This window comes from Lepus europaeus, chromosome X (assembly GCF_033115175.1).
Source record: "Lepus europaeus isolate LE1 chromosome X, mLepTim1.pri, whole genome shotgun sequence".
NCBI lineage: Eukaryota > Metazoa > Chordata > Mammalia > Lagomorpha > Leporidae > Lepus > Lepus europaeus.
Window position 1 is genome coordinate 44,021,427 of NC_084850.1, and position 27,768 is coordinate 44,049,194.

General features: G+C 41.8%; 1 protein-coding gene across 1 annotated transcript; it reads right to left on the reverse strand.

Annotated features, from left to right (window-relative positions):
• Window positions 1-500: 500 nt before the first annotated feature.
• Window positions 501-27,069, reverse strand: NXF3 (nuclear RNA export factor 3). The gene is made up of 20 exons (XM_062183027.1): window positions 26,907-27,069; window positions 25,221-25,395; window positions 24,846-24,999; window positions 24,172-24,255; window positions 23,961-24,065; window positions 23,755-23,835; window positions 23,565-23,634; window positions 23,319-23,407; window positions 22,470-22,579; window positions 20,668-20,704; window positions 20,249-20,314; window positions 20,109-20,164; window positions 19,858-19,965; window positions 19,680-19,738; window positions 19,456-19,571; window positions 19,317-19,359; window positions 18,685-18,757; window positions 7,605-7,787; window positions 7,159-7,219; window positions 501-566 (listed from the first exon to the last, which is right to left on the reverse strand). The coding sequence occupies exons 1-20, from the start codon at window positions 27,067-27,069 to the stop codon at window positions 501-503; spliced, it is 1,899 nt and encodes a 632-aa protein (XP_062039011.1).
• Between the last annotated feature and the right edge of the window lie 699 nt (window positions 27,070-27,768).

Here is a 27,768-nt window from a genome sequence, read left to right on the forward strand (position 1 = left end):
GTGGTTTCCAAAACCATCCAATCACAGCCTGTTGCCAGGCAGGCTGCCAGGTGGGTTTCAAAGCCATTCCTGAGTAACTGATGCTCGCTTGCCAGCGGCCATCTTGGCACAGCCTTCTCATTCCACCACATTTCCCCCTTTTCGTTTATTTTTGAGTAATGGGAGGCATGATTCTTGGCCATACCATTGTTGACCCCATTTCCATGTGGTCTCCGTACGCAGCTGTGCCTGTCTTAGGTTGTCCCCCAGGGGATCTTACCCGTCATTGACTAACCAGCGCTCAAATCGAGAGACCACAGAAGTGCTTGTTCAGATGGGGTAGGAATGAGGAACAATGGTAATCAGGAATGGCATGACCGCACACAGGCCATTCGAGTGGCTGACCAGAGCAAGTGGGGTATAAAACAGTAATGGATGGGCTATGGGCAGTTTCTCGGGGTAGGATGATAGGGCAGGTGCATCCGCTAACAAGGCGAACTCTCAGTCTTCTTCAGCTGGTTCTAGTTGGCTGTCAGTTGCAGGCTTGATGTTTCTGCCTGGTACCCAAACGGGCTGTCCTGCATTCTCTGGAAAGACACAAGCATATCCTCAACCCTTGGTTAGCAGAAGGCTTTTTACAGGCATTGGAATCCAGGGCCTGAATTTTGTGTCCACTCCTACATTTACAGCAAACATGCCGGTGGGATGGGGTCTAGCAGCTGTCCTGAGAGCCTGGGGTGCCCGAGGACTGCCACAAATGTTGGGATCATCACTGGGTACAGATGGGATTACCTCGCATGAGTTATTGTCTCGAGGTCCTCTAAGTTCACCCCATGTGGGGGGTGGCTGACTAGGCATTACTACATTGTTTGCTACCTTGTTTGCTACATTGTCATTTTCACTGTGGGAGCTCTCTCTCCCTAAGTCATCAACTGTTGTCTGTGAGACAGACTCACAGATTCACTATGTTTGGTAATCTGCGTGGGTTTCTGAGAGGGGGGTATCTTTCCCATGTCTGAACACTTAAGAGCGGTGCGCCACACCAACTCTAGACAAAGGAAAGACACCCACAGCACTGCTGCCATAACAAAGCAAATTCCTAGCACCTCAGAGGCTGAAAGCATTATGCAGGAGGTTCCTTACGTTAGACGAACAGACAGTGGTGTATCAGATCTTAAGTATGGCCTGTGCTTAGTGGGGGACTGACTTGATTCGTTAGGTCAAGGCTATATGCCCACACAGTGTCTCCGGAGCGTCACCTCTCTCAAATGAGGGAAGATGACTTGGTTCCGAATTATGGGATGATCAGTCCCTTATGTGAATTCGCCAGGTGAACCGAAAGTAAAAGGAGGAGCCAAGAAGCGGCGTTACGCTTCTGGGCGGTGTGTGCTAACCTGGGGTCACTTAGACCGAGGACAAGGACAAGGCAAGGGGCTTAGGAGGGGGTTCTGTGCTCACCCTCCCAGAACCGAACAGCACACAAAACACCGAGGGGCCTACTTGCCGAAATCCAGGAGGTACCTCGCTGAGTCCAACACGCTGTCTCTCTCTCAGTCACGTTGGCGCACCATATGTTGAGGTGGATTTCTTCTGAGAGGAGGAGCGTGGTGGGGGCAAGAGGCACAGAGTCACCACACAGACCCCGGGAGTCGGTGAAAGCAGGCTTGAGGCGAGCAGCCCGCAGACTTGTTTATTTCAGTTGGTACAACAGCTTATATAGCCAAGACAGCCAATCTGGTCAAGGGGCAGTTTATGCCCTAACCAATCACAGCCTGCTGCCAGGCAGGCCCCGTTTGCCATGTGGTTTCCAAAGCCATCCAATCACAGCCTGTTGCCAGGCAGGCTCCATTGCCAGGTGGGTTTCAAAGCCATTCCTGAGTAACTGATGCTCGCTTGCCAACAGCCTTCTTGGCATGGCCTTCTCATTCCACCACAGGGTAGGTGCTGGGACTGTGAAAACACTTAGGCTGTGTGGGAAGACTCAGGGTGTGGCTGGGACATTGGCCACTCACTGTGGGAGGCTCCACATGATCTGGGCTCCCTAGTTACATATCAAGAAACATTGCTGGGGAATCTGAGCTTATACTGAGGACTGCATAGACCCTTTGTGTGATCCTTGTGGCAGAGTGGACAAATAATATACTCACTGGGACACTGGTCTCCTTTGAGGAGAGGAGCTCAGCTGAGTCTATGCCAACAGACAAGAAGAAACTTCCCCTCTGATTAAAAAAAAAAAAAAAAGATTTACCACGCCAAACCTGGGTGTATCACCTCAGACATGCCCTTCAAACTGGAGCACTGAACAGAGCTCCCTGGCAACTCCCACCACACGCCTCTAGGTATTCCTGAAAGAAGACACTCCACTAATCCGATCTGACATATTCCAAACATAAAATCCACCATATGGGAAAATCAAAGAAAAACTAACGAGTATCCCCACAAATACCAAATAACAAACACATCAATCCAAGAAACAAGAACAAGGAAGACAAGATGACACTCCCAAAGGAACACAACACTTTAATACTAGATTGTGAAGATAATGAGATTGAAGAAATACCAGAAATTGAATTAAAAAAAATTGATCATAGGATTACTTAGAAGTATAAGAAGCAAATTCAGAAACTAATGAAATCCATACATGACACGAAACAAAACTCCCACGAAATTGAGATCTTAAAGAGAAATCAAATTGAAATCTTGGAAATTAAGAATCCAATAGAACAAATAAAAAATACAGTGGAGGGCCTTAAGAACAGAATCAGTGAAGCAGAAGAAAGAATATCTGACTTGGAAGAAAAAGCACAGGAAATTATACAGTCAGAAGAAATTAGAAAACTAAAAAACACTGTTGGGAATCTACATAATACTACTAAACGACCCAATATATGGGTTCTAGGAGTTCCGGAAGGCATGGAAAGAGAGAAAGGATTATAAGGCCTTTTTAGTGAAACAATAACAGAAAACGTCCCTAATTTGGAGAAATAAAGGGACATCCAAGTACAGAAAGCACTTATAACTCTTAATAGACATGACCAGAAAAAATCTTCACCATGACACATTGTAATCAAACTCTCCACAGTAAAACATAAAGAAAAATTTTAAAATGTGCACAAGAGAAACACCAGATTACTTTCAGAGGATCTCCAAATAGACTTACAGTGGACATCTCATCAGAAACCCTACAGGCTAGGAGAGAATGGCGAGATATGGTCCAAGTCTTAAGAGAAAAAAAATGTCAACTCAGAATATTGTGCCCTGAAAGACTCTCATATATGAATGAAGGGGAAATAAAGACCTTCCATGACAAACAGGAACTGAAAGAATTTGTCACCACCCGTTCAGCCCTGTGGAAATGCTTAAGGACATGCTGCACACAGAAACACAGAAACATGGTCATCACTAGGGAAGAAGGTAAAGAAAGGAAGGCTCCCAGTAAAAGTACAAAGTAAAAAAATAGGAATATTTATGGAAAAATGGCAGGGCAAAGTCGTTACTTATCAAGTCACATTGAATGTAAATGACCTTAACTCTCCAGTAAAAAAAAAAAGACTGGCTGAATAGATTAAAAAACAAAACTCATCTATTTGCTGCCTACAAGAAACACATCTCACCAACAAAGATGCATGTAGACTGAAAGTAGAAGGATGAAAATAGATATCCCATGCTAACAGAAACCAAAAAAGAGCTAATGTGGCCATCCTAATATCAGACAAAATAGAATTTAACACAAAAACTGTTAAAAGAGACAAAGAAGAGCACTATGTATGATTAATGGATCAATTCAACAGGAAGATGTAACTATAATAAATGTATATGCACCTAATTATAGAGCATCTGTCATTTTAAAAGAAATGTTAAGGGATCTAAAGGGAGACATAGACTGAAATACAATAGTAATGGGGGGAATTTCAATACCCCATTTTTAGCAACAGACAGATTAACCAGACAGAAAATCTGCAAGGAAACAGCAGAGTAATCGACATTATAGAACAAATGAACCTAACAGATATCTACAGGAAAGAAGGAAGGAAGGAAGGAAGGAAGGAAGGAAGGAAGGAAGGAAGGAAGGAATTTTTAAAGATTTACATTCTTCCTAAAACCGAACTCAAAATTGAACACAGCCCTAAATGTTAACTTAAAAACTACAAAACTTGAACACAACTTAGGGTACAATCTAGATGACCTCGGCTGTGATGTTGACTTTGTTAGATGTGACACCAAAGACATGATATATAAAAAAAAAGAGTTGATAAGCTAGACTTCATTAAAATTAAAAATTTCAGTTATATGAAAGTCAGTCAACAACATGAAATGGAAACCCAAATACTAGGAGAAAATATTTGAAAAAGACATATTTGGTAGAGGACTATTATCCAAAATATATAAGGAACTCAACAATAAGGAAAGAAACAGCCTCACTGAAAATGAACCAAAAATCTAAATATACACCTCACCAAAGATGATACACAATGGCAAGTAAGCACATGAAAAGATACTCCACTTTATATGTCATCAAGAAAATGCAAATTAAAACAACAATGTGGTACTACCATACACCTATTAGAATGGCCAAAATCTAGAACATGTACAGCACCAAATTCAGGTGAGGATGTGGAGGGAATGAAAATGGTATACTCTCAGCAGAATCCAAGAACAGAGATGGGTTTATCTCGGAGGGATATGTGCAAAGCCCTCTTGTCTGATGGCACCACCAAAAACACTGCCAGCTGACCTCAGGGCAACAAAAGAAAGACAAAAGTAAGGAAGGCTGTGAGATGTCTGGAATTTTACTTGCAGTAAAAAGAATGACAGAGCTACATGGCTGCTAACATATGTCATCCTTCAAGAGAAAGGAAGAATGACTACAAGACCAGAACCAGAGATACAGAGACCAGAGAGAGCAGTGACATTTCTATTGGCCTAGAGAACAAGGCATTGAACCACAGAAGATAATTACCAGGTCTTGAAATCTAATGGATTACATTTTAAACTTGCATGGGACCCCTTTAATATTTTCATGTTCTCCCTTTCATAATTGGAATGTGTATCCTATGCCTGTCCCATCAATAATTTTGGAAGTAGACGTGTTGTGGCTTTAAAAGTCCTCAGCTGGAGAGGAGTTTTGGTCCCACATGGATCATACTCAATAGTCTCACCAGTAACTGATGTAGATAATGTAGATGATGCAATTTGAAACTTTTTTTAGTTGAAAATATTAAGATGGTATATTTGACTTAGAGTTGATATTGGAATTCATTAACTTCAGAAGTTGGTGGGATGGAGAGAGTGTATTTTTCACATGCAATGGATGAACATTTTCAGGGGCACAAAGTAGGGAGCTGAAAAACAGTCTCCAAAATATATGTCCTCCTGGAACCTGAGAATATGATCTGATTTGGGATAAGGTATTTGCAGGTAGTAATGTAAGGATCTTGAGATGACATTGTGTGCTAGAGTGAGCGCTACATCTGATAAAGGATGACCTTGAAGGAGAAAAGGAAAAACGCAGAGGCAAACGTAAGATGATGTGAAAAGGGAGGCAGAAATATGAGTTATGCAGCCACAAGGCAAAGAACACCAGAAGCTGGAAAAGCCCAGGAGGATTCTCCCTCAGAGACTTTGCAAGGAACATGGTTCCATTGTATATGCCTTGATTTTTTATTTCTGACTTCTAGAACTTTGAGAAAATAAACTTATGCAGCCTTAAGCCATCCAGTTTGAGTTACTTTATTATGACAGATTTAAGAAACTAATACATCAAAATAGAGACACATACTTGCACACACCTGTTCAGGAAGATATAAATTAAATGCATTTTTTCTAAAAATAGCAAGCTATAGCTTTCTTTTCTAAATTAACATTTTATCACATTTGTAGTTAAGTTAGTAGTTTTTATGGCTAAATAACTTTTCATACACTTCCCAGGCATTACTATTGCTTTTAATAACAACTCAAGTTGACATCAATTTCCCTCTTCTCTACTGATTTTATATATTTCAGATGTAATTATATGTCATTTTATATATTAATCATATTAATTATATGTCAGTCACATTTATGGGCAATATTTTCTTCACAGGTTTCCATATGTTCTTTAGTACTGCTTATTTTTCCCCAAGTGGGTTGTTTTCACAATTTAATATATTTGTGTGGATAAGAAAAGAATACTATTTCCTGTACTGGATTTGAGTCTGTACTCCACTGTTTCCCAGCAGTCTTTTTTCCTCTGTAGAACAGAGATAAAGCCTGTCTCCAATGGATTTTTTGCAGGGACTTAACATAACAGGCAAAACACACTTTATTATGAACAGAAACAAATATCCTAGGGAGGAGGGGCAAATATGAAAGCAGTTTAAAAATATGTAGAAATATGGAATTAAAATATAAGTTTAGCAGCAGAATAGGCATTGTTTAGCCGTGGTTTGTGATGTTGGTCTCCCATATCAGAGTGCTGGTTTGAGTTCCAGCTGCTCCACTTCCCATCCAGCTCCCTGCTAATGTGCCTTCAGAAGACAGTGGAAGATGGTCCAGGTACTTGGACCCCTACCACCCATGTGGGAAACCCAGAGGGAGTTCTGGGCTCTGACTTTGGCCTGGCCCAATCCAAGTGGTTGGGGGTATTTGAAGAATGAACCAGCAGATGGAAGACCTCTCGCTTACTTGCTCGCTTGTTTGCTCACTCTGTCACTCTGCCTTTCAAATAAGTAACTAAATCTTTTTTAAAGAGATGTTTGTTTGGGTGTGAAAAAAAGCTTGAAATCCATGCATGATTTTTTCATAACATGAACTTTTTCACAAACTTTTTGAAAGTACCCACATACACAAAACAACTGGCCCTTCGAATGGATGTGGCTCAGCCCTACAAGATAGTCTTTGACTTCCTGGCCCCCTCGAGGCCTCTAAGTTCAATCATGGGGAAATATTTATACTAGGAAAAAAACAAAGATGATGAAGATGCTGCTATTGCTGCTGCTGATCATGATGATTACACTGGGTACTTCTCAGGGCTTTACTCTCATGATCTTGGATCAGCCTGTTTGAGAGACTCCCCTGGCATCTTGCTCTTGCCCTGGAAGAAGTAAAGAGGAGAGATGGAAAATTAACAGAGCCAAGGCCTTGGCTCCATCCTCAGGCCACCCTGACTTTGCTCTCTTGACTGGAATTGCCAGACCTCACCTTGGGCAGAGTGAGAAACTGAGCAGCTCTGGCATAATCCCAGTTGTTGTCATGAAGACATCTGGAGTGCAGAAAAGACACATGACATCCATTAGAATCCAGTGGAGATACTCTGACAACACAGTACCATTTCTTAATCTATGTGATGCTGACACGCCTCCTTGTTTACTGCAACACATGCAGCAGAATGAACCCTGTGGCACATTGTGTTGTAGAGAAAAATCCCAAAAAACAAATGTTTCCCAGTAAAGGAACTGGGCCATGGAATTCATGGAGGTAGCACACACTTGTTCAAAACAACAAGGTAGTTCAATATGTACTAAGAGAAATATTCAGTGTGGTAATGAATGAGGTAAAGAAGCAAAACCAATTAGCTGCAAAGTTCCATTATTCATTCCTCCATTCCTCTCAGCTCATATCTATGGCAGTTCACACCCAACACTCACTTCTGAGACCACTCGAGGTTCACTCCATACTGAATGGACAAAGCCTGCACCATTTCTTGCTGTGCCTGAGAGAGAGTAGGCATGGAGCTGGAGCAGGGTGTGGGCACTGAGATGGAGAAGGCACTCTGAGGCTCTTGGGTTCTGGTGTTCTGCATAAACAGCTTGTCATTCATGATGCACAGGCTGGAAGACAAATGAGCTCTCAGATAACTGAACAAATAGACATTCCCACACCCCCAGCAATGCTGCCCCCACTGCTCAGTAACTAGACTCTTTCCATATCAATACTGTGATTGCCTCCCAGATTCCTTCGTGGGTACTCTCTAACCCTCCAACAGAGCCCACCTTTGGAAAGATTGTCTACATGTTTCACTAGATTTTTAGACTCACCTACAACACAGGGGTTCATTTACATTCACATTCACCCTTTACAACAGTCAAAAAAAAGTGGACAGTGTAGTCACCATTTTCAGAGGAAGATACTGAGGTATGGAGGCATGTTTGACCAAAGTCAATCATCAAGTGAATTCTACATCAGGAAAGAATCCATACTAGTTCCAGAGCTCATGCTCTTAACCATGAGAGCAAACTGCCCATTTGAAAAAAAAAAAAAAACTGGCGAAGCATTAAAGAGAAACATCTACAGAGACCTATGTGAGGAGTTACCACTAGGTCAATGTGAGTTGAGTAAAGTGCATCATAGGGTCTGTTTTCATCTTAGCCATCTGGAACACTACGATCCTTTCTTTATCTGTACATTCCTTTTCATATCTATTCCCCAAAATGTCCTTCTTAAAATTAATCAGTAGCCTTTCTTTCAACACATACTGCCCTAAAGATGTTTGTTACAAAGCATGCTACAAAAGCAACAGACTCTGACCTATGAGAAATTTTCTTCCACTTACCTAAGTCCACCTTTGCAGACCACTCAACTTATGCTTACTGTTTAATGATAAAGGAAAATTTACTGTTATAAAATGCATGCATTCTAACTAAAATCTGGTCACTTTGGAACACTTTCCACAACATCATACAGGCTGTTCTGTTTGTGTCTCCTGGACCTAGGTCACTCATAATCTGCATGAATAACTTTAAGTTAGCCTTTTTACATAGTCTATTGTTATTTCCATCGACCATTGTTTGTGCCCTAGAGAAGACCTGGGACTACCAGAGGAGTCACACTTGAATCACTTGAATTGGCACTTTATGCCAGCTCAGGTTCCTTATGCCACACTGACCCTGAACTTCTCCCTTGGGTGGAATAGGTAAGTCCTTCTGGGCCTCCAGACCTCTCTTCTTTGGTTGATTTCCTCTTAGATTCTTGGCTATTTTTTTTTTTGACAGGCAGAGTGGACAGTGAGAGAAGAGAGAGACAGAGAGAAAGGTCTTCCTTTTGCCGTTGGTTCACCCTCCAGTGGCCGCCGCGGTAGGCGCGCTGCGGCCGGCGCACTGCGCTGATCCGATGGCAGGAGCCAGGTGCTTCTCCTGGTCTCCCATGGGGTGCAGGGCCCAAGGACTTGGGCCATCCTCCACTGCACTCCCTGGCCACAGCAGAGAGCTGGCCTGGAAGAGGGGCAACCGGGACAGGATCGGTGCCCCGACCGGGACTAGAACTCGGTGTGCCGGCGCCGCAAGGCGGAGGATTAGCCTAGTGAGCTGCGGCGCCGGCCAGATTCTTGGCTATTTTTGTCTTTTTTGTTCAGAAATTGTAAGGAAACTTTTTTTTTCTCATAATCTTAAATCATGCATCAAATAAGTATCTTCTTGTTCCTTTCAGTTGACTGTAATTAAGCTAGAAGAAATATTGGACTTTACTAGCTTTGCCAGCAAAAACTGAAATGCTGAGTTCATCAGTTCCTCCCAGACAAAAAGTGCCCCTGGATGACAAAAGATCTAGTCGGAGTTTCCAGGTTATCCTCCTATGATCTTCAGCGGCTCTCCAGGGAACTCCAACCAGATAATTAAAATAGGCTCATCCAAGAAACAAATATAAAGGCTGATCACCAGGCATTTTGAGCCTTCTGTGGGAAGAAAACTGAGACACATGAGATAGGTAAAGAAAACTACCCCAAATAGCACATTCTCATCCACTACAAATGATTAGTAGTTCAGGAGAGTCCAGTAACTCCCCTCCAAAAATGGGCAATCAGATTTCAAAAACCAAGGAACAAGAAGGTCAACCTCCTTCTGGCACATGAACTGGCTTTATGTTTAGTAACTATGGTGCATTTACCTGCAAGTATTTGAGTAAATGGGACAGTCTTACAAAAGATCATTCTAAAAAATGGGGGAACATTTGATATTTCAAAGTTAGGCTTTCTTAGGTCAGAGCTAGAAAGACTAATATATTAACAAAAGATAAAGAATGTGAAAGTTGTTTTGACTGTTATCTTGAGGTATCAAATGAGGAAATCATAAATTAACCTCATTGTAAGAAGTGGATAAGAAAATTTGGGAAAGTGTCTCAGAACTCAAAAGGGTAACTGAAGTTGTAACACAAAAATCAACCACCTTTGAATTTTCATGCCCACTTTATCAACCTATAGCTCATCTCTATCCTTTTCTTGGAATTACCTCATGCTCTGGATCCCTACTTTCTTCTTTCTCCTCCATCTGAACCCTCACCGCCAATTGATTAAAATAAAGAAAACCTAGATGAAGGGACAAATGTTGTAATTACTTCTTTTAGAACCAAACCCAATGGACACGGGGAACCAAGTACTATCTATGCTTCTTGGACAAAAACAGAATTAAAAGCCTTAGTCTCAGGTTCCCTAGTCCAATACAAGACCTGCTAGGATTTGCCAAAGGATTTAAGATTACTCTCAAGACTTATGACCCTGGGTACTCTGACCTATATCAGTTAATTCAATTGTTGGCATTAGGGAGTAAATCTGAAGAATTGCTTAGTCAACATATTGGAAGAAATCACTAGCTGATTTTGATAAAATAGATGATGGTGCCTGGAATGCTTGCAGGGAGTTTGGTAATCCATTATGTACAGTGCTGTTCAACGCATGTTCTTGAGTCATAGACTGGTCTAAGAGACAACAGTGCAAGAAAAATCCAAATGAAACTATTCCTGATTCTTATAATTTGCTTTGAAATGACCTTAAAATGACACCTGAAACTTCCCCTGAAAATCACTGAAATGACACCCTTCTCAATTTTGGCTTCACAGAAAAGCTTGTTGTTGAATGAACTACCCTAATAAAAAGAATGTGCCCTGGGTATATCTTCCCACTGAGAAATTCTAGCTCATAAATTATCCTGGAGAGAGAGAGAGAGAGAGAGAGAGAGAGAGAGACAGGGAGAGGAAGGAAGGAAGGAAGGAAGGAAGGAAGGAAGGAAGGAAGTCTCCAAAATCCTGTGCTTGTAATGAAAGTAGCTAAGTTCCCTGGTGAGAGAAAATCATAAAACCTTTCAACCCAAACATCTAAAACTAGATACACTATTTTTAAAAACCTGGGAATATAAAAAGAGATTTCAATAAACTTAGATAGGTCCTCTCTTCACCCAATAAATAGAGATGTTTTAGAAATTCATGAAACCCATATTTCATTTTATAAAAAGAGAAATGTTCTTAAGTTTAAGTGATACTAGGATCCCTCATAGTACACACCGTATGGCCCTTTCTATTACAGAAATAGACAAAATTAAATCTGCCACACTCATAGAGATGACCATAGGTAAATCAAAGTTTTTCTTAACATCAGATAATATCCTCTTAGTCTTGAGGCTATATTAAGAATAAAACTTATAATTCAAGAATACATAAATAAGTTACATTATACCACACACCAGTCCATGTAGCACATTTATTCTTGTTAAGGAAAAGATATTTAGCCCAGCAGTTAAGATACCTGCATCACACATCAGGGTGCCAAATTTTTATTTCCAGCTCTGGCTTCTAATGCCAGTTTCCCACCAATGCAGACCCTGGGAGGCAGCAATGATGGCTCAGGTAATTAGGTTCCTGACATCTCCATGGAATACCTGGATTGCATTTCCTGAATTTCAGCTCCCGTTTCAGCCATTACAGGCATTTGTGAAGGGAACAAGTAGATAGGAGTCTCTCTCTCTCTCTCTCTCTCTCTCTCTCTCTCTCTCTCTCTCTGTCTCATAATAAAGAAAAATAAACCTCATGGGGAGAGCTGGAGATTTGTACAAAATCTGAGTCATCAATGAAATCAGAATCCTTAGATTCTGTGGTCCCAAAACCACATATAGTACTCCAATGTCCCTCTGAATGCTGTTCCCCATCACTGAGTCTTGCAGCACATTCTTCAATATACCTGTTGCTCAAGATAGTCACTATTTCTTTTATTTCACTTGGGAAGACCACCAGTACGTTTGGGCAGCCATGGCACAAGGATACACTAAAGCTCTACTTACTTTTCTCAAATATTAAAGGTATACTTAGGTGATAGAAAATTTCCTTACAAATCCAGCTTTATATGTGGATGATCTACTACTCTGTTCAGACCCATTTTTAGCCTGTCAAAAGGACACTTTATATTTGCTACAATTTCCCTTAAAGGGGCATAAAATGTAGAAAGATAAATTACAGTTTTGATGGGACCAATGTTGTGGCATAGAGGGTAAAGCCACCACCTGCAGTGCTGACATCCCATATGGGTGACTGTTTGAGTCCCAGCCTCTCCACTTCTGATCCAGCTCCCTGCTAATGAGCCTGAGAAAGAAGTGGAGGATTGTGCAAGTCCTTGGGCCCCTGCGCCCACATGGGAGACAAGGAAGAAGCTCCTGACTCCTGGCTTCAGATCTGCCCAGTTCTGGCTATTGCAGCCATTTGGAGAGTTAACCAGCAGATGGAAGATCTCTCTCTCTCTCTCTCTCTCTCTCTCTCTCTCTCTCTCTCTCCTCTCTCCTCTCTCCTCTCTCCTCTCTCTCTGTAACTCTACCTCTCAAATAAATAAATAAATATTTAAATTAGAAAGTGCTAATCTGATATGATTTATTGATGGATCATATTTAGGGAGTGAAAGGGAGACTTGTCTGAATACTTCACTACCTCTAATACATATTATAGAAAATGCCCAAATCGATAGAACTAAATATGCTGAACTAATGGTGTTAATCAAAGCACACCAATTAGCTGAAGACAAAACTGCCATACATATACTGATAGCACATATGCCTTTGGGGTAGCCCGTGACTACGTCATGTTATGAAAACATTGAGGTTTCCTTATTTCCTCAAGACAACCTACATGTAATGTGCAACAGGTATCAGAATTGTTAGAAGCAGTACAAATGCCAAAACAGTCCACTATTATAAAAATTCCTGAAAATTCAAAGTCAACATTGAGGAAATAATTTTGCAGATTATGTGGCCAAGAATGCTGCTTTGGGGCCTGTCTTTCAAGAGAATGTTCTTTTCATACTAACAAAACTCCTTCTTTCTTTTATAATACCAACAGACTGGCGTGCACCTGCACACACACACACACACACCTATGAACAGCAGTTCTGGCAACAGATTCTAATAAAAATTTGTAGCTGAGACTAAACGGAAAACCTATACTTCCTCTTGGAGTGAAAATGTTTCTAGTACAATTTACTCATGATATGACACAATGGGCCCCCAATATGATGATATCCTGGGCAATTAAATACTTTGGAAACAGCTTCTTCCCACAGCTCAAAAAATGTATTTTAAATGTTTAATATGCTACAAACATAACCCTGGCAATCCCTTACATGGATCTCAAGTTAATTTCCCTTCACCTATGGTATGTTTTCAGATTTTGCAATTGGACTTTACACAAATACCTGCGCAGGGTTGCATTCCATTATCATAAGACTATAGCTTTAACAGCAAAATTTTGTTGGAAAAAATAATTTCTTTTTTTCAACTTTTATTTAATAAATATAAATTTCCAAAGTACAACTTTTGGATTATAGTGGCATTTCCTCCAATAACCTCCCTCCCACCCACAACCATCCCATCTCCCACTCCCTCTCCCATCTCATTCTTCATCAAGAATCATTTTCAATTATCTTTATATACAGAAGATACTAAGTATAGAGTATATGCTAAGTAAAGATGTCCAAAGTTTGCACCCACACAGATACACAAAGTATAAAGTACTGTTTGAGTAGTAGTTTTACCGTTAATTTGCATAGTACAACACATTAAGGACAGAGATCCTACATGGGGAGTAGATGCACAGTGACTCCCATTGTTGATTTAACAATTGACACTCTTATTTATGACGTCAGTAATCCCCCTAGGCTCTTGTCATGAGCTGCTGAGGCTATGGAAGCCTCTTGAGTTCACCAACTCTGATCTTATTTAGACAAGATCATAATCAAAGTGGAAGTTCTCTCCTCCCTTCAGAGAAAGGTACCTCCTTCTTTGATGGCCTGTTCTTTCCGCTGGGATCTCACTCACAGAGACCTTTCATTTAGGTCATTTTTTTTTTTTTTGCCACAGCATCTTGGCTTTTCATGCCTGAGAAACTCTCATGGGCTTTTTAGCCAGATCCAAATGCCTTAAGGGCTGGTTCTGTGGCCAGAGTGCTGTTTAGGACATCTGCCATTCTATGAGTCTGCTGTGTATCCCGCTTCCCATGTTGGATCGTTCTCTCCTTTTTAACTCTTTCAGTTAGTATTTGCAGACACTAGTCTTGTTTATGTGATCCCTTTGACACTTAACCCTATCATTATGATCAATTATGAGCTGAAACTGATCACTTTGACTAGTGAGATGGCATTGGTACATGACACCTTGATGGGATTAAATTGGAATCTCCTGGCACATTTCTAGCTCTACCATTAGGGGTAAGTCTGAGTGAACATGTACCAAATAGTACATCTCCTCCTTCTCTTATTCCCACTCTTATATTTAACAGGGATCACTTTCAAGTTAAATTTAAACATCTAATAATAATTGTGTGTTAATTAAAGAGTTCAACCAATGCTATTAAATAGAACAAAAAAAATACTAAAAGGAATAAAATAGTATGTTGTCCCTCAACAGTCAGGACAAGGGCTGATCAAGTCATTGTTTCTCATAGTGTCCAATTCACTTCTACAGGGGAAAAATAATTTCAATATGAGGAATCCCTTCCAAGCTCCATGGTGATTGTCGGATTCACTTTACCAGAGAAATTGTTTAATATATATGTAAAATCTGTCCTATAATCCAACATTTATATTTTGCAAACCATCCCCAGTCCTCTGCACTTTGTGGAATGAACCAGTGGTACCATTAAAATAATTTCTATAGATCTCTTTTTCCACTTTTATGCCAGTACCATCTTGTTTTAATTATAAATGCTAATTGACCTTGAAATCTGGTTGTCTAAATCCTCCACATTTGTATTTCCTTTTCAAATTTGGTTTAGACATTCTACAGGCTTTTTTTGCAATTCCATTTAAATGCTAGAATTACACTGGAATTATTAAATAAAAACCATGAGATTGTGTTTACAATGTAGCTCAAAATGGATAGAACTAGTATCTTAACAATACTACATATTCTAGTCTTTGAACATGATATTTCTTCATTTGTTTAGGTATTTTTAATTTCTGCAAGTCATATTTTGTAACTTTTAAGTTTACAGGCCTTCCACATACTATTATGCATATTCTCTAGTGTATCATATGCTTAATGTTTTCCAATTTTCAATTTACAAATTTATTGCTTCTGAAGAACTACAAGTATTAATTTTATATTTATCTGGAATACTCTAAGCTTAGGAAGACTACTGAGCTCTGCCTGAATTTTACTTTCATGAACTGTGGCTTGGGAATTCTGTTCAGGCTGTAAACTAGAGCAATTAGTTACTTCATTTGTTTCTCATCTCTCAGAGATAATTGTGCATTTGTGAAATTATTTTTCAATATATTTTGTCTGATATAAATTGCTTTAAGAACCAGAATAAATATAATCACAATTAATCCATAGTTCTTTGAAGTGGAAGTCTTGACATCACACTTAAGGTAATAAATGTAAATGTTTACAGATCAAACTGAAAAATTTTTAATGTTAGCTTGTGCTGTGTCCATACATTTATTTAATGTTTTATGAAGAAAAATAACTTTGTAATAAATGAATTTTTATCTTTATATTTCACCATTAATTTGAACCAAATATGTAGTTGGAAGAAAATAATTATAATTAAATGGTATAAGTCTCACAAAAATTAAAGGACTCTCTATAGCCTCATTAGAAGGGATACTACCAAGTACTTCTTAATAACTATTGTGCTGCCAAACTGAAAGAAGTCAACTGTTGGATACACATTTCACACCTCAAGCATGCACCTATTGATACCTAAATCAATGTAATGTGGACTTCTGAAGTTATCACCAATATTCATCCTCAATTATATTAAAATGACCAAAGGAGATAGAGACTCCAGAATTCACTTTGATTTTGACATATGTATTGTTACATTACATCTCCACTGACCTTGAAAGTCTTAATTTACCTGTGGAAGAACTCCCTTGGGATATTTAACATTTTCTTCGTTACATGACCTTACTTGCTTATGATAAGGGTTAGAATTGTATTTAAACTTTAGCATATACTCCTGCTTAGAATATTCCCTTTGGCTAATACTCTGCTTGCCAGATACATCAATCTTACTCCACATTATCAATTATCAATAGGAATTTGCAGACTTCAACAACTTTCCAGTGGGTGAGACTTGTGTCATTTGGGTTGACTTAGAAGCAGATACAATAAAAGCCTTCAGATGGAATCAAGAGACTACAAATTTATTCTGAGGAAGCTCTTTCCCAGGATGTCTTTATCATAAATCCGTTACATGATTTAACATTTTATGAAATTGATTGCTCAACAACCAACAGGAGAAATTTTAGAAGGATAAAATCAACTAGAACATTGTGTTAGCAATTATATTGATGATGAAAAACTCCAAAAGTTACTGGTATATGATGGGAGAAAGCTGCCTCATGTGTAGATTGTCATAGCAACAATGACCTCTCTTGCAAATGTGGAGGGGTACTCTTCTTTAATTGCAAAAATATTGAAACCTCTCTCATAGATCAATTTATGAGAATTAATTAATAGACTAAGATTTCAGATCAGGGAGAGTTTGGGAAGCCTTATGGGCCATGCAAACTATTGCATATCTTGGAGTTAAAGCTACTCATTTGACCCTGATTTGTGATCTCGAAGATTCTGGATGGAGATAACTTACTAAAATCACACAAATGCTGGTATTACACCATGAAAACAACACTCCTGATGGATAAACCAGAACTTACCCTTCAAAAGGCAGTAGAGGGGCCATTTTGGGGTAGATAGGCACAGAACTAGAGATACTTAAAGAAGTTGAACTTTCAGTCAATGAAGACAGAAAAAGTCTCCCTGTCAGTAATAAGGCAAATAGAAGGAATGCTCTTTTAGGGAGGTGAATAAGAATGGAAAGTTACTTAAGGATAGTACTGCTCTAATTAAATGTATAGGGAAGATTCAACAAAGTACAGAAACCGTGTCACTAACTCAGTTTTGAGAATGAGCCTGCATGCTGTTTCAACAGACTTTTACCCATGTTATTACAAATGCAATCAGCAATAATGAGGCAATGGCCTAGTGCTGAAGCACATTTCAGCAACTTAAGGAAAAAATATGGAGCCCTAATTTATGGAAAATTTTAGATGGAAAATGTAATACAAGACATTGTAAAGATTCATATTTTCATGCTAAGTAATGCCACATAATACTCCATTGTCCAGTTACCTGGTATAGGAACTATAATAAATAATACCAGGATACTTTTTATGGGTAACCAAAGGGCTATATTACAAAACAAGATTCTTCGACTCCCTCCCTCCCTCCCTCTCTCTCTCTCTCTCTGTGTGTGTGTGTGTGTGTGTGAAAAGGAAAAAAACAATTGGTAATTCCCCCAGACTAATTGGAATCTAGCCTTTTCACAGACGTGATCCTTATTATCCACAAATCAACAATAATATTTCACACATGGGAAAGGACCATTTGTGCTGGGAAAGACTTCAAAATGATACTGTCAACCTTTCTGATTTTGTTCACAACAAAAACTTCATGTATTCACAATAAAACAAGTAGTTGGTGTAATATTATGATATTTGGAAAATTAGAAACACCCTATTCCATTAAGTACTATAACAACTTAGATATATTAGACTAGACCCTCGTTGGACTAAAGTTGCATTCTCCCCATGATGTTATTCCATTGAAAATGGCTTGGGCAGAAGAAAAATGAAAATTACAGAATCAAGACTTAATAACAGTACTAGAAATCTCCAATAAGGTCTATCACAAGTTCCAAATGACTATAGATAAAGAATGCAAACACATTGTTGTTGGTAAAGATATGCACAAACTACAGATATGTAAGCATTATGAGAAAATGAAAACAGATTGCCCCTTGAAGAAAATATTTTTACAAGCTATTAAAGAGAAACATCTGCTGACACTTACCTGAGGAGTGTCTGTACAGAGTTATTAATCTTGTTGACCAGGTTAATTTGATTTAAGTAATGTACATCATGGGGTCTGTTTTCAAGCTAACTATCTGAAACAACATTGCACAATCCTTTGTTCTTTATCTATACATTCCTTTTGTATCTATTCCCAGAAATGTCCTTTTTAAAATCAAGGAGTAGCTTTCTTACAACATACCCTGCCTCTAAAGCTGTTTGCAACCAATTATATGCTAAAAATAGTAATCACCAAACTATGAGAAATTTTCCCCCACCTACCTAAATCCCACCGTATATTCCCTCTATAACGATTCAGGAAAATTTACTGTCATGGAATACATAAAATTTCACTTAGGTTTGACAACTTTGGAACACTTTCCAAGCTTCCTTGAAAGTTAATAAGGTTGTGTCTCCTGGGCCTAGGTCATTTATATTCTGCCCTGAATAAACCTTATGTTAATCTTTTTATAGAGCCTAATTATTTCTGTCAATAGCCACTAGCCTACACTGTTGGTTTCTGACTATATTGGGGATAATCTTAGGACTTCACTGCCACATTCCCACATTGATAGGTCCAGGCAAGAAAGGACGTTCCCATGTAGCACCCACAACACAGCACTTACCTGGAATTGCTGGTAGGGATAGTGATGAAGGTCCGGGTGAAAGCCCAAACACACCCCTGAGAATCTCCTTCCACTTCAAAGACAACAAACAAAAATACCGCTGTAGGGTTGCACCTGCTCTGTCTGCTCACATAGCATTCCCAGTCAGGGTCTTATGCTGAAAGGGTTCAGCCTGAGACAGTTGCTCACTGGGGGTCAGGACAGCATGGCAGGAACAGGGAGGGCAACAGGAAAAATGCACTCCTGGGGATAGGGCACCCATGTGACAAACCACCTGACAATGTCACTTGATTCCAAGAAATGGCTAGCACAGCCCCATTTTGCATATGAAGAAACTGAGGGGTGAGAGAACTGGCCCAAGGTCACAGTGTAAGCACCTGACATGTCATCAAGCTCCGCAGCCTGTGTCCCTGATGCTTGAGCTGTACAGGGAAGTAAGGCATGGACATAGTGTGGACTAGGATGGTTTTTGAGCAGAATGCAGGCAGGAGAATACACACACAAACACACAGACGCACACACACACAGAACAGGAAGGAAGGGAACAGATTGTGGAAGGCTGGGTGAGTTCTGAGGGGCAGGCCAGTCGGAGGAAGGGAGTGGTGGGGGCTCTGAGGTGACTCTACACTCACCTTCCTTGAACACCCCGTTGACAGAAAAGCAGAGCATAGTTTCCTGAAAGGGAAGAATTCAGACACTCAGGATCCCCCTTCACCTCCCATCCAGCTCCAGCTTCCTGGGGCCCACTTGATGGAGGAAGCAGATGCTCACCGTCTCGAACCACATGTCCACCAAGAAGGAGCTGAAGTCATGCTGAGTTCTGGGTAACACACGGAGGACATCCACAATGGCATGGTTTGTGTGTTGCAGCAGTTGCCTTCGCAGGTCTGTGTACAAGGAAAAGAGAAGATCATTAACTGCCACACTCTGTCTCTGGGACCCTGCAACTGTCCCCTCTATACCCTCTTACCCAGTGTCCCCCATCACACACTTACGGCGGTCCGTGACATTCTTGATATTCCTGCTGTTCTTCAAGTACTCACACAGACCGCTCCTAGGGGATGACAAGGAACACTAAGCAGTGATCTAGGCAGTGTTGCTATTTGCAGGAGCTGACCTGTGCCTTCCTGGCAGCTACATGGCCCCAGATGAAGTCTGAACTGCAGTGCTCACGGGATCAGATCCATGGAGTTGAAGGGCATGGTCAGGGAGAAGCAGGCCTCATCATGGTAAGCATCAAGGAGACTACAGCGATCTCCATAGTCATAGAACAAGTAATACCTGTGGGGGAGCAATGAGCACAAGCTACTTCTGTGGTCAGACCTCAAATGAAATATGAAAAAAAATGCCATAAAACAGACCTGGCCTTGAGTGGCCCAGCCTGTCCCAGGCCTCCCCTTCCTCATGATACCAGGAGTACTTACTGCTGCAGAAACTGCAGGATCACGTTCTTCAGTATCTCAGATCCGAAGAAGCTTCCCTGGAATCAAAAGAGTGCTCATGACCAAGAGGTCTCCCCTTCCTCTTTCACTACCTAAAACCCCACTTGATCCTTCCCTCTCACCTTGCTAGTTGGTAACATCTTGTTCGCTTCTGTGCCACAGAGGGTTCCAGGTGACTTTGGGCCATCCTGGGGAAAGCAAGAGGAAGTCAACAAAGCAGAGCAGGGAGATGGTTCTGCGTGGCTAGATAAAAGGATGAGGAACCCAGTAGAGGGTGATATCAGAGGGCAGAGGTGAACAGGAGCTGGAAATTACATGGGCAAGACTTCAGTCAGGGTTGTCATGCAGATTCCGTGTGTGATGAAACACTACAGCCTTTGTCAAGTTTGCATATGAGTCTTTATTCCTGCCCCCCCCACTCCCTTCAGGTTTAAAGATCAGATCCAGAAACTTAATTGTGGCTGGAGCTAAAGGTTTTGTGGGCAATTGAAGGCAGTGTCAGTGCCAATTAGGGGTGTCAATAATCAAGGAACACACTTACCAGGCTTAATAACTTGGGGAACAATTCTAGGATAGAGCTGCCAGAAACCAAAATAAAACAGACAAAAGAAAAACTGTAGAGCTGCCCTGCCTCGTAGTAGCAAGCACACCCATACCAGAGACACAATCCAGTGTCTCACCTATACTCCACTGACCCCACCCCTTCAAGGCCCTGGGCCACTCCCCAGTGGACTGAAAGAGAGATGTTCCCCCCTCATTCATTCATTCATTTTGTCTCTCCCTCTCTCCCCTCTGCCTCTCCCTTTCCTTCTCCTCCCTTTCCTATCCCCTGGATAGCTCCCACATATGCTGCCTTGACCCCCTTCTTCCAGTCCACAAGAAGCCCCATTGGGAGCCCAGACTTCCTCCCTGTCCCGCCTCTCTTACTTTCTGCCAAGTCACTTTGGGAAGCTCCACAGGTAGCAGGAAATGAAATGAGAGCCCAGGCCTCTGCCACTTCTCAGAGTGTCCACCATTCTGCCAAGCATGGACTGGACAAGACCAGCTCATCCCCCAGGGATGGCCCAGGAGGCGGCTGGGTCAGGGAGGGGAGTGAGGCAGGGCTCTGGTGGCAGGAAGAGGAAGGCATAGGGATGATAAGAGAAAGGGAGGGAAGGAAGGTAGGCCAGGGAGAGGTGGGGGAGACGTAGGAGAGTAGAGACAAGGGAGGGAGAGGAAGCAAAGGGACGAGGAAGAGACTTGACCATGGTAGTGGGGGTCAGGGAGGAAGAGAGCAGAGAGTGGCTTCCCTGCTGTAGCCCTTCTCTTCAGCTAATGCTGGGTGGACCTGAAGGCCCAAGATAGGCAAGAAAACAGGCACCTTTTGGGTTGGAGCCCTGGAGGCAGGTTGAGCCTTTGTCACCCGTATGAGGCCAGTCTGAGCTGAGCATGGCCAATAGAGTAGCCACAGGAGACCTTCCTCACAAGGAGTGAGGGGTCAGGGCCCAGGTCAGCGCAGGGTAGAAGGTCCTGGAACCTTCTCAGGATCACCGTGTTCTCTCTTCCAGATCCCCATGAAGCTGTGCCTCAGTCATTGGTGCCTTACCCTAGGAAGCGGACCCATCATGGGCTCCTAGGGATCCCCTGGAGGACGTGGTGAGGAAGAAGGGAGGAGTGGTGCTCTGGACAGGCCTGTCCTTCTCAACCTCACCCTCCACCGCCCTTGACCTCCAACCTGTGCCTTGAGAAGCCCTTTCTTACTGCAGCTGGCCAGCATCTGACCCTTTGACTCAAGAAACCTGAGTTCGTCCTGAAGGACAGCCCAGTTCCTGGCACTGCACCAGAGGAACAGACGTCCTGCTGCCAGCCACCCGGAGCCTCAGCCTTCAGTGTCAGGCACGAAAGCTCCCGTGTCAGCCTGGAACAGGCAGGGAGGACCTCTCTGGAGCAAGGGAAGGAGGGCCCCTCTCAGGACAGGGGAGGGAAGCCAGCCCCGTCTCAGTCCAAGGACAGGAAGCCTGAGTCAGCACGAGGCCCTGGGCTGGAGGACCCACCAGAGTCCATGTCTCCAGCATCTCTGTCCCTGGTGAGGACAGGTAGCCCTGCTTCCCGGAACACAACTACGGGAGGGTGCGCTGGAGGCGGCCATATGTACAGACGGGAGAAACATACCCGACCAGGTGGAAAGGGGAGCAGCTCAGAAGAAGGGGAGGGAGGGAGGGGGAGAGAGAGAGAGAGAGAGAGAGAGAGAGAGAGAGAGAGAAACTAACTCATGATCTTCCTAGAGGACCTGGCCTGCCTCCTGCAGGTGGCACTGTCAGGGGCTGCTCAAACAACCAGGGGGTGACAGAGGGTCCAACTGACTTTATGTTGCTGGACTTATCCGGGCAGGTGGCACCCTGGGGGTTTCTGTCCATACACATTTCTTCTGGATCCAGCCCTTTCTCCTTGTCCGTCTTCCCCAAAGACTTCACCTGTAATTATGTGAAGGAACAACATGGGTGGGAAAGACAAGCAGTGGACCTGCACCCACGGTCCCTCCCTTGCCTACAAATCCATTTCCCTGTTGTCTCCTGCCACCACTCTGATCAGCCCTTCTTTCTGCTCACAGAGCAATATGAGTATCACACCTCACCTCAGTTTTGGAGATATTCACGTTTTTGATGTTTGTAGCCTTTTGTGCAGTGCGAGGCCAGCCAACCAGCAGATAGGTTGGATTGTGACTCGGGTCCAAAGTCAAAACCTATGATGAAGAAAGAGTTATAAAGAGGACGTCAAGACAGGTTTAAATTAATTAATTTTTTTAAAAAAATATTATGTAGGATCTCTGTCTTTAATGTGCTGTACACTCTTATTTAATGCTATAACTAGTACTCCAACAGTATTTTTTTTCACGTTGTGTTGCTATATGGGGGCAAACTGTTGAAATCGTTACCTAATATATACTAAACTGATCTTCTGTATATAAAGAGAATTGAAAATGAATCATGATGTGATTGGAAGGGGAGAGGGAGCGGGAAAGGGGAGGGTTGTGGGTGGGAGGGAAGTTTTGGGAGGGGGAAGCCATTGTAACCCATAAGCTGTACTTTGGAAATTTATATTCATTAAATAAAAGTTTAATTAAAAAAAAAGACAGGTTTTCTAAGACAAATCTGCCTTCCAGCTAATTTCTCCCACCTCACCCTCAATCCCAGCACCAAATCAAGGCCTCACCTTGGGCATGTTCTCTTCATGGATTTGCAGAGAGGAAGCCTCGCACATTCTAGGATTTGATGCCATTTCAATATTGTGGGCCATCGAGTCTCCAGGAAGGATAAGAAGAGAAAGTCAAAAGACTGAGAGGGGCCCAGCTGGTACACTGGTGACATCAAACCCTGTCTAAGTTTATAATCCCTATGTCTCCCTCCTAAGCAGACCACTCTGTGCTCACTACCCTGGAACTACTGCTGTTAGCCATACCTGGGTCAGAGCTGAGGCTCTTGATGTCAGCAGGTTGCTGGGAGGCATCACCTTGTATGTTTGTAGACAGCTGCAGAGATAGAAATGATATTCAGAAGCTCTGAGAGTGAAGTGGTGACGGGGATACTAGGAGGAGAAGGAAGAGATGGGTCTGGTTGTGTGTGTATAACTTGTCTTGAATCTTCATTACCTTAATCTGTTCCACTTTTTCCAATTTCAACTCCTCCTGCACAGAGCAGGGTACCTCAGAGGGAGTGACGAAGATTGATATCTGCAGAGAAAACACGAGGGGCTGAATGTGCACCAGGAACTCTGAGCCTCAAGATCAAGCAAGGCCTGACCCCAGCCCTGCCTTCTTGCCCTTAGCCAGCCCAGCTCATGCCCTTGCCACATTACCCCTTCATGATTCTCATCCCAAATCTTGCCACTGATATCCTTCAAAGCAGAGGCAATACAGGAATTCTCAACAAAGAAGTGGGCTTGCATTTTATCATAGTGAAACTGCAGAGAAAGGGGTGAGAGAAATAGAACATGAGGCCAGAGTCCTTGTTCCTCTGGCCCTTCTTCTGTCCTGTTGCTTCTCATCTACCTCACTGTCTTCTCTTACCTCAACCGGCCTGAATGGGATACTGCACTGGCTCTGAATCAAGTCCAATAGCCACTGCTCATTATATTTTATGCCAAATGGAATCTAGGAGCAAAAGAATGGGATAGGAGACTGACATAATGGAATTAAAGTTTAAAATGAGATCCAAAAGTCTGTTTGCAGGCTTTTTGATAAATTCTAAGATAAGACAACATACAAAAAAAAACCCGATAACATTCATTATTTCTAACTTTCATGATATCACACATGAAATACCCTTTCTTTCCACTCTATTAACTTCCTTCAAATAATCAACTTCAGATATTTAACATGAACTTATTTTGTAAAGTCTCAAGAGATCTTACCTAAGGGAGATCTGGCATGTTCTTTTCATCAGGACCCCAGAGAATCAATCTCCACCCCACACACAGATACGTGCAGTTTAAATCAAAATGAGGCATCCTCTTTTGCTTTTACATTATCTCTGCATTATCTCCTTCCATTATCTCTGTAGTCCACCTGTTACCTTTAAATCATCTCTCAAAATGTGTATGATGTTAATTCATAATCATGAAATGACAGATGACCAAGTTCTCTGGACCCAGGCATGCCCCTAGTATTTCTACCCAAGTTTCACACAACTCCTCCTGCTTTCCCTTTTCTGAATATTAGGTCCATTTTGCCAGTGCACTCACTGTGATCTTGAACCAGTTGCTTGAAATCCCACCCTGTGTCCCCTCCATTCTTCTCTCTGGAAGATTTTGTTCTTTCTCCATCTTACCACGAGTTTGGTATTGTTTACGAAAACTACCTCTCCGACGATGATGGGATGAAATGGCATAGGGAGCGCTGTGGGAAAGTGGAGAAAAGCAAGTAGTCATATATGCTCAGAAAGTCTTTTACACACATGTGTCCCGCTGATACCAGGGATACAATAAAATGTGTTCAATCATTAATATGGTCCCATCAGCCCTCACTCTGCCAAGCTGGAGAGACGAATGACATATTTAACTACAGGTTTATGCATTTCACTGACTGGTACATTCCAACCATGTTGACTGGTCACTTACTATCTTATTTGTGAATCCACCTGGGCATCACTTGTTGCTGGATTTCCTTCTTGCTGCTGCTGGGATGAAAGATACATGCCAGAACGAACCATCTCAGGGCAATTAAGCAATCTTCTGTGGTAAAAATTCAAGCATCCTGGTCTTCTTCGTTGGGAATTAATTTGGCGATTGTGTCCTTAAATTGAGAACAACATATACCAAGTACCAATTGATGCAGGAGTGCAGTTGGATAGCAGGAGTAACTTCCAATGTTCTATGGCACAGTAGGGTAACTATGATTGACAACAACTAATTATATATTTCAACACAGCTAGTAGAGAGGACTTTAAATATTTCCAGCACAAAGAGATGATGAATATAACAATAAATCAAATCTGATCATTACCCATTGTATACATGTACTAAAATATCAAAAAGCAGAAATCTCATAAATATTTACAATTATCATGTTTTAATTAAAAATATTTTAAAATGTGGGGCTGGTGCTGTGGTGTAGCGGGTTAAGCCATAGCCTGTGGAGTTGGTATCCCATATGGGTGCTAGTTCATATCCTAGAGGCTCCATTTCTGATCCAGCTCCCTGCTAATGACCTGAGAAAAGCAGCAGAAGATGACTCAAGTGCTTGAGCCCCTGCCATTCACATGGGAGACCTGGAAGAAGCTCCTTGCTCCTGGTTTTGGTCTGGTCCAGCCCTGGCAGTTGCAGCCATCTGGGGGAGTGAACTAGTAGATGGAATGTCCATCTCCCCGCCCCCCCCATCTCTACAATTTTGCCTTTCAAATAAATAAATCTTTTAAAAATGTTTTAAAATGAAATGGCAAAACATATACTATTTACATATTAACTAACTGATGGCTTGTATAATTATATTATTAAGAGAAAAAAATACACTTTAAAAATATTTGCAGAAAGAGGGAGATTTCATAAAGATAAAAGGTTTACTCATAAAGATATTAAGAAAACAATCTTGAATTTATATATATGCTTTAGTATAAAGTCAGAATATACAAAACAGAAACTGAAATAAATGGAGAAATATATGAATTCACAGTCACTGTGGAAAACATTAACACAATTTAGAGTAACAGGTAAAACTGACAAAAAATATTCAGCTACATGGAGGAGACAAACACATGAATAACAAATTTACTTAAGTGACACAGAAAACTACACACAGAAGATTCCAGAATAGGTCATTTGCTGGGTCATAAAGCATGCCTCAAGGAACTTCTGTGGGGGTAATACAATCTACCCTGAATGATTGGTATGAAGATTCAAGAATATTAGTGGCTTTGCTGTCCCTCTCTCATCTCAATTATGAATAAGAATGTTAATTTCTACCAACCCTTGCCCCAAGTAACCTCCCCATACCTCAAACCCTGGGCCTGAGGAGAGCACATGATCCAGAACTTTCCCCTCAACTGGTGGACAATTCCACTTGAGTCATACCATAAGAGGGCAGGTTTTCCATAAGGAATCATGACAAGTAGTCTCAAGGTCCATTTTCCCTTTGTCATCTAAAGAGTGGAAAACAATCAGAATGGGACTTTGCCATCCCCCACTAAAGAGAAGTAAGCTGTGTTTCCTGTGGATAGGAGACCCCAAAATCCCACCTGTCCTATGGAGACCTGAGACTAAGGGCTCTTGTTGACCAACTCACCCATTGCATGTCCTGAAGGCAGTTACCTGTCACTGATGTCCCCACAGGCTCTGTTGAGGAGACTGGGTGCTCTGGAGCTGAAGGTTTGGAGAAGAGTGAGAAGCACTGCTGAGGAACTGCTGAGTGTAGGCTCCAAACCACGTTGTCAGCTCCACACAAACAAGATGGAGTCCTTACAGGAAATTCCATCTCCAAGGGCATAGAGAGGAGAGTCCCAGGCAGGGCAGAGAAAACATAACGTTCTGTTCTTACTGGTCCGAGTTTGCTACCATCCTATCAGAGATCCCTTTGCAACTGAGCCACACCTGCAAAAGAAGCCAATTAGAGTCAGAAAGCTTGGGACCCACATACTTGTTGCAACCGATATAGGGACCTCTGTGTCCCAGGCTCTGTGTTGGTTACATTACATTGTATCTCTTCATGCTGCCAGCCCAGAGAACACAGAGTTCCTACTGTAGTCCAGGTACAATAATTGTTACATTTTTTTCTCCATATATTCCTCAGGGAGACTCAAATCTCAGGATCAACAAACTTCTGAAGTTTCTGAGGCCTAAAGAGGTGCAGGAGCTTGTCTGGAGTCAATCAGATGCCACCTGAAGAAACAGAATCCTCGCGCACACTTTACTAAAGTCTTGCAATAAGTGAAATTTTCTTAATTTAGGGCAAGATAGAAGAATGTTCCAAAAATGAAATTAATTCTAGCCCATTCCAGAAACAGAATAGAAAATAGAGACCTGGAAAATATAAAGGAAATAGCAAACAAAATTCTGAATGCCTGGCTTCAAGTCTTAGCACTTCTGATTTCAGCTTTTGCTGATGCACCCCTAGGAGGCAGCAGGGGGATGCCACAAGTACTTGAGTTCCTATCACCCATGTCGGAGACCTAGA